Source organism: Hemiscyllium ocellatum, chromosome 32 (genome assembly GCF_020745735.1).
Source record: "Hemiscyllium ocellatum isolate sHemOce1 chromosome 32, sHemOce1.pat.X.cur, whole genome shotgun sequence".
NCBI classification, from domain to species: domain Eukaryota; kingdom Metazoa; phylum Chordata; class Chondrichthyes; order Orectolobiformes; family Hemiscylliidae; genus Hemiscyllium; species Hemiscyllium ocellatum.
This window is the reverse complement of record NC_083432.1, coordinates 47,498,157-47,512,553: the sequence shown is the minus strand read 5'-3', so window position 1 is coordinate 47,512,553 and position 14,397 is coordinate 47,498,157. Positions and strand designations below refer to the sequence as shown.

The 14,397-nt window shown below is 39.7% G+C and overlaps 1 protein-coding gene across 1 annotated transcript in view; it reads left to right on the top strand.

The window, feature by feature from the left end:
- Window positions 1-1,448, top strand: part of LOC132830975 (calcium-binding and coiled-coil domain-containing protein 2-like) — a 57,173-nt gene extending 55,725 nt beyond the window's left edge. Inside the window, exon 16 of the mRNA XM_060848942.1 lies at window positions 96-1,448. Within this exon, the coding sequence (XP_060704925.1) occupies window positions 96-270 (175 nt within the window). The 3' untranslated portion in view covers window positions 271-1,448. The remainder of the gene's footprint in view (window positions 1-95) is intronic.
- The last annotated feature ends 12,949 nt before the right edge of the window (window positions 1,449-14,397 follow it).

The following is a 14,397-nucleotide window of genomic DNA, read 5'->3' as shown; positions in this document are numbered from 1 at the left end:
TTACATTACCTGACATTAAATGAAGTTAAGTGTAATTGTGTTTTGTCTGTTCATGAAATCCCATTCTTACATTTAAACAATGTGAAATTTTACAGCCAAAAGTGTCCAGTATGTGAAGTCCTATTCCCGCTCCACATGGAGGATTTTGACTTCGAGCAACACGTTCAGAAACATTTTTTGTTCAGTTGCCCTGTTTGCCAAAAACATTTTGCAGAGAACCAACAACAGGCTTTTGAAACTCATGTTCAGTCCCACTTTTTGGAGTTTTGAGGGGCAAGTAACAAAACCAAGTTCTGCTTTATAAAGGTAGTACCACTTTTCAGTCTGAATTTTATTTTATAATTTTGGCTCTTATCTTATTTTATTAATTAAAATCTTATTACTGTTCACTCAAATATGACACAGTTGAAGGGATGAACAGGGAGCTTGTTGCCTCATCCTATCGATAATACTCTTGCATGAGCCCTGCAGAGTGACTTGAGAATAGCGTGTGTGATTTTCCTCATGAGTGAGTGCCTGAGTATGTGTGACTTACTGATTGCATTGGGATTCAGTCCAAAGATGGACTGGTATCCAACAGTGACCTTTTGAAAGGCTTTTTCACTTGAGCTAGTTGCAGATCTTAGAACACAATTATTCTTTAGGTCCAGTTGCAAAAATTACATATATATGGCTAGATGCAAATTTTGTTTTTAAAACGATAAGTACTGGGTGTTTTTGAACCAAAGTCTCAAACGAGCAACCATATACAAATCTGCAAAGTCTCTGATCTAACAACCATCAAACTTGACACTAATTAGTACGTTGTGGAAAAATCCTGTCCTAAACCATACTATCTCACAACTTGCTTTCCATATGCATTTCATACGTAAATAAATCTCTAGAGTTATGCTTCAAAGTTTTAGCTACACAATTCACCTCAAATGTTGCCTGTCTGCAAGCCGAATATCACACAGAATTCTCTCTTATTAGCAGAACATGATATAGTATTTGCATTGCAATACCCTCCTCAGTAAGTAATCTGGTATCCAAATACGGTTTAAAAACACGAGGAGGTCTGTTGATATCTCGATAATTTTTGACATTTCCATCCTTGTTTGGATGGATTGTATTTCCAGGAAATAAAATAGTTCTGAATTTCATGTGATTTAAATTGGAATTGTGCATTGTCGGAAATAATTATATAGTTGGTTAACTTGAGATTTATGGAGTTGCTACAAAGAGGCCTTTCTTCCTGGTGTTTTATTTAAAAGTGTTATGGAATTTCCATCATACTTGTAGAATATCAAATGTAGCGTACATTCTATACAAGTTTATTCCTAATGATTGTGAGAATGATGGATACTTGGTTTGACTGTTGGAATTAAAATGTGCCTGTTACAAATTTAATTTTAGTGTACAACACATATGTTGTATTTTCAATTATTGAAAGATGGAATTGTATTGCTACACATTAAAAATGCTCACATTATGACATTGGATTGTTCTTTTCTTTCTCGACAATTAGCCTAATTTCGTGAATCCTGATTGTTCATAGAGCTACTTTAGATCAAAGCTTTCCCTAACATCAAGCTGAGTAGTTGTGTAAAGAATCTGTTTAAAATTAGTTATTATTTCCCTCTCCATTCTACTCATAGATCTGTCCTTACTCACTGGCAGCCCTTGTGCCATTCTACATTGTGGTCTTTTAGGAATGTTGATGTTTTCTCCTTCACTTCCATTCCCACAGTCAAGTCTGCCTTCAGATCCACAGACCAATACATCTCAGCAAAGACCCTGTTATGGTCCACCCCCCATCTCGCAGCCCAGGGAGCTTTGGACCCAGTTGTAGTTGTACAGTGGCAAAAGTGAGGACTGCAGATGCTGGAGATTAGAGTCAAGATTAGAGTGGTGCTGGAAAAGCACAGCAGGTCAGGCAGCATCTGAGGAGCAGGAAAATCGACATTTCAAGTAGGAGCCCTTCAGGTGTACAGTTGCCACCCGGAGGGTGACATATTCACTCAGCACAGATCACACGTATAAAATGATGACTGTTTTTGAAAATGACAATTAATTTTACCAAGAATATGTTTGTTTTTAAACTTGAATATTGTCCTAAGTCATTCAACAAAACAAAATGATTGGAAAGAGATCTGCTGGGTCCTCCTTGTCATCATTTTTTGCAGTCTGGTAGCAGATAACTCAAAAGAATTATTAACTTCTCTCGATGTGAGAACTGATATAATGTCCCTCAGGATTGAGTTAATCTCAAAATTGTGACTAAAATTTCAATTTAACTTTAAAGACAGTCTGGTTCAGAGGTTCCTTCATTATCAAATGCCTCAATTTTCAAGCCGTATTTCTTCTTAATTATCATAACAGCTGGACTGTGGGCTGTTGATATTAATCATTGATGTCTCTTAATAGAAGAGTTTTTGATGATTCAGTGTCAGAAATTGAAATAATTGAAATTTTAATGAGATCTATCTGTAACTGAGTTGTATAGTGGCTACACTATACATGGGAATGGATTGGAATTTTATTTTTAAATATAACCAGCAGTACATTTTTTTGCTTTTGGTTCTTCGTGTGAACTGCCCAGGATCCTTTAGAGTGTTGAGCTGTTCCTTGAAGCCAGGCTGAGTGCAGAGCTCCCTCTGCTGTAACATCATAGAGATCTGTCCACAGGGTTCAGCCCTCCTCCACATAGGGTTGCATCAAAGTGGTTGTAAGTACATCAGTTGGGCCATGCCTTCTCTGATCAGTCATTCAAAGCAACAGCTTCAGGTGGTTGGCCCCAGCAATATACAGATATTTCCATTCATAATGCTTAACTATTTGTCCTACAATTGGTGAGACAGGCTTTCCCCTAAATTGTTTTTTTGTGATGATAGCAGCTTTTAGGAACATATGAACAAGAGCAATCATGAAGCCCTTTGGGCCTGCCACATCATTTCCCAGACTGAAAAAATCTAGAAAAACAAAAATACTGGAGCACTGTTCTGCGGTATACAAAACCAGTTGGACCAGTCGATGTTATCAACAAGTTTTACTGGTTTTTCCTTCTGGGTTGAATTGTATAGTATTTTACCTCTTTTTAGTTTTGTATTCCCAACACCATTGTCTAATGAAAATCTCCACCACCCCTCCTCTGCTTTGAACAGTTGATATAATCCTCAGCTTCAGCAGCTTTCTGCTTGGGTGAGCAGATATTTGCTTATCCCCTGTTGTGCAGTTGTACTTCCTGACATCAGTCTGAAACAGCCTGGCTCTAAGTTTTAATGTTCTGATCTCCCCACCACCCATAAATAGTTTCTCCATCATATCACATGATCTTAAAACCCCTTTATACCTTCAGAACGTCCTTTTAATCTTCTCTCCTCCAAGAAGTAGAAGGCTCAACTAAGCAAACTGTTTCGACAATTCAATCCTTCTAGTCTCGATAACATTCTGGTGACCTTGTGCCTCCAACCTTTCGAAAAGTCAGTAAATCCTTCATGACAGGAGGCCCCTGAATGCACAGGCACAACACAGACATGGAATATCCTTACCTCGAGGTGAGACGGTTGTGGCTTTAAGCCTTTCATAACAGGGTTTGAAAGCCTCATCTGGATTGACATGCCAGTGCACTACTGAGCTAGTCAGACCATCATCACAATTGATTGCTTCACATTGGGGGGAGGTGATAGCCTCGTGGTATTATCGCTGGACTATTAATTCAGAAACTCGGGTAATGTTCTGTGGACCCAGGTTCGAATCCTGCCATGGTAGATGGTTGAGTTTGAATTCATTAATAATCTGGAATTCCAAATCTACTAATGACTGTGAAACTACTGTTGGAAAATTCCATCTGGTTCACTAATTTCCTTCATGGAAGGAAATCTGCCATCCCCCCCTAGTCTGGCCTACATATGACTCCTGACACACAGCACTGTGGTTGACTCTCAACTGCCCTCTGAAATGGCCTAGCAAGCCACTCTGTTCAAAGGCAACAGGCAATAGATGCTGGCCATCCAGTGACTCCCATGAATGAATTTTTAAAAAATCCAAGGTAGGGTAGCAGTAACTCGGATGTCTGCCATGGACAAATGGCCATACTGAGTTCAGACTCACAGTTTAAATTGTCCATGACTGAGTGGGAATACATGATGGCTGTTTCACTTTATCCATATGCTTATTCTTTTCTTGTAAGTGAAGATAGTGAATGACAAGTCGTGTGGTAACAAGAGGTTTCACAATCACTTTCAACTGTATCCTTGCTCATTACGCAGTCTCAATCACAAGTTGTTGGATTATAGTCCGAACCAGGATGCAGTCTTTACTTGACCCTACTGAGCTGAGAAGCCAGCCCAACTATAGACTCCACTGCCATCACCTTTCCACAGTAGTTTCCTCCAGAAGAAGTCTGCTAATTTTGTACAAACTGAGTACTAATTGTGAAAGTTATCTCTAATTTCCAAATTGCCACATGAAGTATTGACCAACCTGTTGAGCTACAGATATACCATGTTCTTTTGATGTTAATCTGTTTGTTTTATAGTGCATTTTGGAAAAAAAATCTTAGCATCTTTCACATTGTCAATGCATCCCAAACCATTTACCAGCCAAATGCATTTTTTGAAATGTTAGTCAATATTGCAATGTTCAATACAATAATCAGTTTGCAACCAGGAATCATAAATAGCAATGTGATGAACAACCAGCGATGCTGGTTCAGTAATAAATATTAGTCAGATCACCAGGGAGAACCTCCCTCCTCCTCTTCAAACATTACAGTGACATGCTGAGCCTGAAAAGGCAAAAAACCAGCTTGTCTCGAGCTGTCACTTCTCACTATGTCCTACTCCCTCAGTACTGGTAGTCGATGTTCTTGAGCCTCGGGACTGGGATTTAAGTGCACAGTCTACAGATTCTAAGGTGAAAACTTTTCTAATTTAGCCACTTCTAGTGCCATTGCACATCTACATTCACCACATATTTTACACCTATTTTTCCACAGCTGAACACAGAAGCTAATATATTATTATAGCACTAGTTACATCATATCTGATCTTCCCATGGGTTATAGCTCATCATCAGTGTGTCCATGTACCTTTAAGAGGTATGCACATGATATCACTATCATAGCATATGACCTGAGGATGTAAAGATTGCAGACTCCATCTTAACTCTGATCACTTAAAGTATGACACACTAATGGAGGTATACTGTTGTTTTATAACCTGGTAGTTTGAGGTGATCCCAGACACTGATGTGCCTGTGAATTTATTACTTAGTAGGCTGGAATATATCTCTAAGGTCTTTCAATACATTATCTGCTTTTTTATGCTGTGAAGAATAACATAGGTGTTGCTGTTTCCGGTAAAGAAAGGAAGTAACATTCACATCATTAACTCCACGGAAACCAGGTTTTGCTCACTGCATTTATGCAAAGTAATCAGTACATGCATATGGACATGTTGGATCTTTAAATTTAAACCGTGTTTGACATCAAGTTCATAAGTACAGGCTTTCATAACACAAACGTTTGTCAAGTGGGGACACCCCGCATACTCTATTTGCAATTTCCCCATTTGTGTACAGTGCTCCATATATATTCTGCAGTGCGATATAATCTGTATTCAATGCAATGCAACCTCCCAGAGAAAAAGATTTGCACTTGTAAATGCCTTTCATGATCTCAGGACATCCCAAAGTAGTTCACTGCTTCAGAGGTTTTTTGTTTGGAACGTGTGTTTTCTGCCTCAAAGGAGTATTCAATGCCTAATTTTGGTACAGGAGAATTCCACAAACTCATCTTTAAATATTGGTTGCATGTTTAGCTCTTCAGTATAGTGCAGTGGGAATTTTTTCTAAAGTGCCTGACGGAAGATGGGACTTTTCATTAAAAGTGTCATCTGAAAGGCAGCTGACCTATATGTTTCATCGTCTGTGAAAAATCTCTAAACATATCATGCTGTATTCAAATTCCACTTTGTCTAATTGCATTTTTCATGGAATGCTCCTCTAACTTGCCAATTTAATCACAACAAAACTTCAGTAGAGATGAAAATGATATAATTTTTGACTGCACAGCTTTGGTTAATGTTATTAAAAGGACAGAAAGAAACAAGAGTGGATAATTAAGAGTTTTGTTTGCAACTGGTAGCAAATATGTCCTTTTTAATTATTTTATTGTATGCTTCATTGTCAAGTGAAAAGGTTGCACTCAGCGTTCATGTTTTTTTTTCTCTCCCAGCTTCCAGTGCAATGCAAGTAGACTAACTTCAAACACAGCCTGGAAATTCTGGCTAAATCCCTTCCAGTAAAAAGGTGGGCCTTTAAGTGCATCTGCAGATGCCACTGCCTCAGATAAGAACCAGACAGCTTTCTGTCACAGTTTTTAATTGGATTGCAGGGAAAAGAGGAGGCAATAAACTCAATCTTTTGTCAAGCTGTAGAAAAAAGTTTTTAAAAACCTCAACTTTTTGTGTGTGAATTAACCTGGCCATTCTTTGGAGGGCCTGTGGAGTGTTAAAGACAGCTGGCTGTGACAGCTGTTTATAGAAATGCTTTATGTTTTAGCGTGACTACTCTGCATAACACACACACAGAAAGAAATTCATAGAAGTGCTTGTTTTAAGTGTGAATTTGTAATTCCAAATTTGGGAAGTGGAGTCTAAAGAATTTTCCCAAGTTTACCTGTGAGCTGAGCATTATTCCTGCTGAATGCCTGTTGTGCCTGCACATTGTCACAGGTTTGTTAATGGAGCATTATTACAAGACTGAAGTACAGACACTGCTATCACCATTTTTGAGAATTATTACCCACCCAGCTTAAGATAATCGAATGGGAAATGCCAACCTATCCTTATAACCCAAACATCCAACATGCTCCCTGGATTGGAATAGAGAAAATGTAATGTCTTAATGAATTTATGCATCTTTTCTTTCCTTTCTCCATTCCTCTTCATCTCTGCTATTATTTTCTCTCTCGCCATTTATCCTTTTACTGTTGAACTGATCACACAAACAAGAGAACAGATTAAATTTCTCAGGAGTTTCTAGGGCTGGAGAGCTTCAGTTTTTTTTTAAAAACCTTTTTGGGGATGAGCGTGATGCTGGAAAGGTCTTGCTAGGTCATTTCAGAGGGTCGTCAAGAGTTGACCCCACACTTGTGGGTCTGGAGTTACATTTAAGCCAGACTGGGTGAGGATGGCAGATTTCCTTCCCTAAAGGACACTGGTGAGCTAGATGGATTTTTACGACAATTGCTAATAATTTTGTTCTCAGTATTACTGAGACTAGCTTTCAATTCCAGCTTCTTATTCATTTGACTTTATATTTCACTACCTACTATGCTGGGCTTTGAACCCACACCACAGGGCTTAGGCAGGACTGCTGGATTATCAGACTGGTGAAGTTACCCCGATGCCATCAATCCCCTCCTCCCCCCCCCCCCCCCCCCCCCCCCCTCCAGTTTTGCTGTATGAGGAGAGATTGGAGAGAGCTGTCTCTTGGAAACAGGAGACGTTGCAGAATATTTGACACTTAATAAAATTATGAGTGACCAAGATAGAGTGGATAGGACGGACTGATTTCCTTCAGTGGAGAGATTAATAAGTAATGGGCAAAGTTTTAGTGTAACCAGGAGGTAGTTTTGGTGGGAGTTCAGAAACAGTCGGGGTCTGTAACTGCTTGAAAACCGATCTTTATTACATGGCAAAAAAAAACTAAGATGCACTTGAAATGCTGTAAGTAAGAGGGCTGGAGACTAAGAGCTGGAATGTGGCATTGGATTCAGCCTGCACAGACATAGTGGTCATTCTGCGAGCTGTCATGTCAGTAATTTATCTTCAACTATTTTCCTAGTTCCTTGGAAGACTTGATCAGGAAATCTACCACAGTGCGGTACTAAGATTATTACACTGTCAAAAGGTGCCACCTCCCAGATGGGGCATGAAACCAAAGTCTTTTATGCTTTTTTTTCTAATGGATGTCAATGATAGTATTTCAAAAAAATGCCCTTTGTCAATAATCATCCCTCAGTCAAAGTCACAGATTATTGGGTTGTCGTCATGTTTTTTAGGAGCTTGCGATGTGCAAATTGTCTGTTTTCGCAAATTATAAAGAGTAGCTGAACTTTAGGATGTTCTGAGGTTGTAAGGTTGCTATATAAATACAAACTCTCACTAATTTCTTCTTTCTCTCCAATGCTGTTGTTAATTTTCAACTTCTGCTATATTCTGTTTTTTTTAACTCATCCTCTCTCACACTGTCTTATTGCTGCACATTCTCTCTCTCTCTCTCCCTCTCCCTCTCTCTTTTCTCTCTGTCTTTCTCGATGTATCTGTCTCTCTGTCTCTCTTCTCCTGTCTCCTGAAGTTTTCATAACCTTTTTCTGCCTTCTCACTTCCAACCATTCTTTTAACCGAGAAAATACAGTTTGTGTGCACTGTTCAAGGACTCCTATACTCAGTCAAACGTTATCATTCCTCATCAGTGTAGAATAATCTGCAGATTTGTCACCAACATTTGTTCTGTGGGGTGAGGCAGATTTTATTTTTGACTATTTCACAAAGTTGGTACTCCTTTGTTATATCTGTATGCTCATCCTGGACAGACAGGTCATCAGATTTCACCACTGTTCCCAGTGTACTTTATCCAAGATAGTGTTCTAGTGTTTCAACATTCGGTAAAGAGCCCTTGATTCTATCAAGATTACTGTCAAGTGGCTGGACTGTAAAGGAAGGATTTATTGAGTGGACACTTTGTGTCTTTTTGCATTTGATGCTCTTTGAGGAATCATTAATCTTGAAGGATCTTTTAAACAAAAGCCATGCTTGCTTTTGAAGTCTCTTGTCATCTGTTCTGAACATTTTAAACCCAAACGTCCCCTTAGGTGGATGAACCTCTAAACAGTGAACAGACAAAGAAACGGTTTGAGAAAAATGCCAATTCATAATTTTCTCAATCTCAATATTTATTTGTCAGTTTAAAAAAAATCTAAGCTTCCAGTGCACCTCTTACAAATTGAGGCCATCACTCAGTGCATCATTGCCAATTGTAGGATTTGAAGTGTAATGATGTAGGAAACATAGCAGCTAATTTTGGCACAGTGAACTCCTGCAAATAACAATGTGATAATCACCATGTAATCATTTTTTAGTGATTTTTGGCAGAGTGGTAAATATTGGCCAGGACGCCATGGCTGATTATCTTTGAATGTGTAAGATCTTTTGTTTCTACCTGCGAGGATTGATGTGGCCTCCGTTTAGCTCACAGCACCTGGGACAGTGCAGCCTTCCCTCAGTCCTGCACTGGGATTATCAAACTGGTTTTCATGCTGCCGTGTTGCAGTGGAACTTGAAGCCATTGACCTTTTTCACTCAGAGGGAGCGTGCTACCCATTAAGCCACAAACAGATGTGCTTGCTAATGCTCCCTGCCATTTGCAGTGGTATTCAGGAGGCTGTTGGCCAGGCAAAATGTGAAGCCTCCAGAAAAAGTAAGTAAAATCAACAATTTTCTCTGTATCATGTACCAACTTTTTTTTTAATACAACACCAAATTTTTAAAAATTCTCCTTGTTGCTGGAATTCTAAAGACTTTTTCTTCCAGTAATATTTCCAGGCAATATTGCACTGCTTAGAATATGTAACAAATCCCCAGGTCAGATACTTCAAGGGTTAACTGCCTTGTCTATTTGTGTAAGTAGATCCACAGTGAAAGGCTTCTCTGCCTGATGTTTAGAGCCTGGAGTTTTGCTAAAAGCTGAGGCCCAGGCTAAAACCCATCCCTTGGTAAACAAGTGGACAGAACCTTGACTCTCCATTTATCCATTAGCTGCAGTCTTTTTCTTTCACTCCAGGCTTCAGACAACACCATGGATCATTAATTCCTATCATGTCTGGCTATCTCGCCATTATTGTCAGGATGATGCACCACTGGGACTGTCCCTCACTTAAGGCACAGGAGTCCTCTTAATTAGAAAAGATATAGGGGGACTCACTTCCCTTTTAAGGAAGTAAATCCTCTTGTCTTTAAATGCAGCCATTTTTAACATAAGATTCGTTCAGCAGCACCTGAAGATTCCAGTGACCCCATAATGAAGTCAGTTTCTTTTTAAAAGCAGGTAACTGTGCAAAACATCAAACTGTATGTTCAAAGAACATCGCTCACAGAAAGTGCTTCATAAACAATGAATTACTTTGAAGTGTACTCACTGTCATTACATCAGCAAACACAGAGGGATCCCAGACACAGTAATCGTCACATTGATCAGCTAATTTATTTGCTGGGATTGGAATGAATACTGAGGACAATGAATAGCTCCCTGGTTTTCCCCTACACTGTGTGCTCCATTTTGGTGAAGCAAGCTGATTTTGAGGTGCCTCTTTAAGGTTTAGTGAAGTAATTCCAGAGTTTAGAGCGTAAGCCCCCACTGGCGGAGTGATTAAAATCGGGAATGTTCAGAGATGCATGGATATCTTGGAGGTTAGTGGACCGGGACAGATTACAGACTCGTGAAAAATAGCCCATGTGCTGGTGAGAAGTTTACATGACTGAACTGTCGATGAGCAGTACAGGAAGACTGTTGGCTGATGAATTATATAAGCAAGAGTACACACACAGGAAATATTGCAGGATGAAAACTGGCCAAGTGAATAGGACTTAGGATGCAGAAGGGGCAAAAACTTGCATTTACATTGTACCTTACACATCCTCCTGCTAATCTGCACTCGGCAAAATCCCAAAGCAGCAAATCAGACCATGGATAGCTTGGGTTGAGGGATAGACTAACATCATGGCACTTCTTTAAGTATTGTCATTGGACTTTCTGTATCAGTGAAGTAGAACATATGGTACAGACACAGTTAAGCCATTCCCACCCAAGCCAGTGTTTTTAATTTCACAAAAACCTATTCATTTCACCTAAATCAACACATCCTCCTGTTGCTCTCTTGTCCTTAGCAAGCTTCCTCTTAAATGTATCCATGACATTCGCCTCACCTGTTTCTTGTGGTCACAACTTTGACATGCCAACAACAGCCTGAATAAAGAAATTCCCAGTATGTTTATTAGTAATTGATTATTAGTAATTAGCAATACCTTATAATTGATGCTAGTTTTGGTTTCACCACTACTGGAAGCAATTTCTCAGTATCTACCCTATCAAACTACTTCTGAAATATTCTTGAGCCCGATCTTTAATCTTTCCGTGATCTGAATAGGTAGATGGACCTGGATTTATCACCTCTTAAAACGTTCACCAAATACAAACATGTTTTGCTCGATGGTATGCTCAAGTGCTGAAGGTGTGTGCAGGAGGAGGGGGAGGGGGATTTTAAACTGATAAACTTAAACCCATGAGCTTGCTATCACACAATCAGGACTAGCTGTTGGACACTATTAAGTGAAGAAATCTATTTTGCACAAAATGCATGCTTAAAAACACCCTTGCAAATTTTCATCTCTGTGCGACTGAAGTGTGAATCTATTAAACTAATTCAGAAACTGCAGAGTTTGCTGAAGTGTTTTAAGTGATTCAGGCAAACATTCGGAATATAATGAGCTGAGAAGATTGCACATATGGGTTCCTGCCTAGTGTCAGCAAAGCTTCCATGTCCCCCAGGAGTATTCACAATCTTTCTGTTTTCACGGATTGTTTAGAATTGTGTGAAGGATCTTTTTAAATGGATGGTCACGTTATAGAATCTGTATAAGATTAATCTGTACATATCCCGGTTTAAAGTTCTGATTATGGATTTATACAATAATGGGATTTAGCAGCTTCATGATCGAAGTCCATGTTAAAGTGTTGAGCCCCACTCAAGTGAGGTAAAAGACAGTAAGTGAGAAATAAAGCTGTTTGAGTCAGATTGCCATGGTCCACATACCTACAATCGTCTCATGTTGGGCCTGGTAGAATAGCCATTACTCGACTCACCCAGTGTTCACAACTCGAGGTGTAGATGGGGCTCACAAGATCAAGAGGATTATTTCTTTAATATTTCACCTGAAATATGCTGTTAAAATGTAGCTCTACACCTGATTAATGCGTTCAGTCATGATTTTTGGATGATCATTTAACACAAACTGGTAAATAGTTTAAAATCACTTTCCATTTCCACTGAGTTTGGTTGATTTTCTGTCTGGCTATTTAAATCATGACAGTGCATTATCAACAACTTAATGAGGAAATACTCTCTTACCTCACCTTCAGCAACACCTGCAGCTGAACCTGAGTTCCTAACCAAGCTGCAAATGGATTGTGATGTTCGAGAAAAGGAGCCTTTGAGAAGCTTCTCAAAGGCAAACAGCATTGTGCAATAAATACCAGGATATCTGCACCCAGAGAATTCATTGCAAAATTGCTACCTTTGTAAAGATGCTATTCCTTGAATCAGATGTTAAATTGGGGCCCCACTGTCTACATGTGGCTATATTCAAAGCACAACACCAGGAAGATCTCAGTGCCCTGCTCAACATTTCTTCCCAAGCCAAGAACAGATCGATACGTCGAATTCCCTATTCCTGAGATGCTGCCTAACCTGCTGTGCTTTAACCAGCAACACATTTTCAGCCATAAAAATAGAAGCAGGAAAAGGCCATTCAGCCCTCAAGCCATTCAGTATGATCATTGTTGATCTTCCATCGCAACATAACTTTGTAGCCATCTCCATACCCCTTTGTCCCTTAAAATTTCTCCAAATCTAACACTCTCAATCTTAATTATCTTCAATAACTAAGCATGCAGAGCCTCCTGAGGTCAGGAATTACAGAGTTCCACAACAATCTAAGTGAGCAAATTTCTCCTAATCTTAATCCTAAATGGCCATCCTCTTACCTTGATACCATGGCCCCATGTTCTAACCAAAACATTTCTGCACTGCTTGTTTATCTCAATGCTATTTGCAAGGTTTTCTCTTTAAACAGCTGTGTATTTGTTGACATACAAACAGTTGCAACACCTCAAAGTATCTGCGTGGGTATAGTGTTTTGGGACATTTCAGAGAGCTGAGACAAAAAGCTGTATAAATGCAAATGTTTTAATGTTATTAAAGGGGTGAATGAGGAGTGAGAATGTCCCAAGCAAATTTTTAATAAATCTGTGACTTAGCCAAAGAAATGTTGGAGATAATGTAAACTAAGAGGTACAAAGCTTGAATTCAAAGAGACCAGATTAATAAATCAATACTCTGCATGAGCTAATTTAATAAATTGGGATTTAAAGTTTTAATATCTTAATGTTCAAAGTCAAAGAATTATTTATGAAAGGTGGAGTGATTAAGGGAATATTGTCCAAAGCTGGATAGGATTTATCTACAAGTTCAATTTTAGAAAATGATGGCATCTTTAAGGGTCTGGAAAATTGACGCCATAAATCTGGAAAGGGCTTTGTGCTGGAACCAGGAGGACTTTATTACACACTTTTATCTTAAGGATTTCCAACTATTGAAACTGTGAAGGTTTGGATCTTGAATCGCTTTGAAATTTGCTCAATAGATCCAGCAGAATGACACACTGCAACAGATTGCCCACATTATTCTTGCAGTTTTCTCTCTTTTCTCCAGAGAAAGTTATTCATGGGTTAGAATAATGTAAAATACGTTACCACTTGAAAGAAAGTCACAATTGCAATTCTGTAACATCTTTCTTAAACTCTGGACATCTCAAAGTATTTTACAGCCAATTAAGTAATTAAAGTTGGATGCGCACATCAATTTTGCTGAAATAACAATGTGATAATGAATGCATTTCTTTTTGTCTGAGTTCAATTGAGGGATAAATAGCAGGACCTGAGGAAGAACTTGCTTACACTTCTTCAAATTAGAGCTATGGGATCATTACATCCCCCTGAGAAGGCAGGTGGGGTCTTAAGAATGCAGCACTCCCTCAGCACTCACCCTCCCAACAGTGTGGCGCTTCCTCAGCACTGACCCACTGACAGTGCAGCATTCCCTCAGTACTGACCCACCGACAGTGCGGCATTCCCTCAGTAATGGCTCTGCAACAGTGCAGCACTCCCTCAGTACTAATCCTCCGACAGGGCAGTGCTCCCTCAGCACTGACCCTCCGACAGTGCGGTGCTCGCTCAGCACTGACCCTCCAACAGTGCGGCACTCCCTTAGCACTGACCCTGCAACAGTGCTGCACTCCCTCAGCATTGGCCCTCCAACAGTGCAGCACTCCCTCAGCATTGACCCTCCAACAGTGCGGTGCTCCCTCAGCACTGAACATCCGACAGTGCAACGCTCCCTCAGCACTGACCCTCCGACAGTGTGGCGCTCCCTTAGTACTGATCCTCTGACAGTGTGGCACTCCCTCAGTACTGTACTAAAGTGTGAAATCAAGTTTTGGAAGTGACACTTGAATCCACAGCCTGCTTGCTGCAGTGAACCGTGGCTGACACGTGCAGTGGTTACCTTTTGAAGAT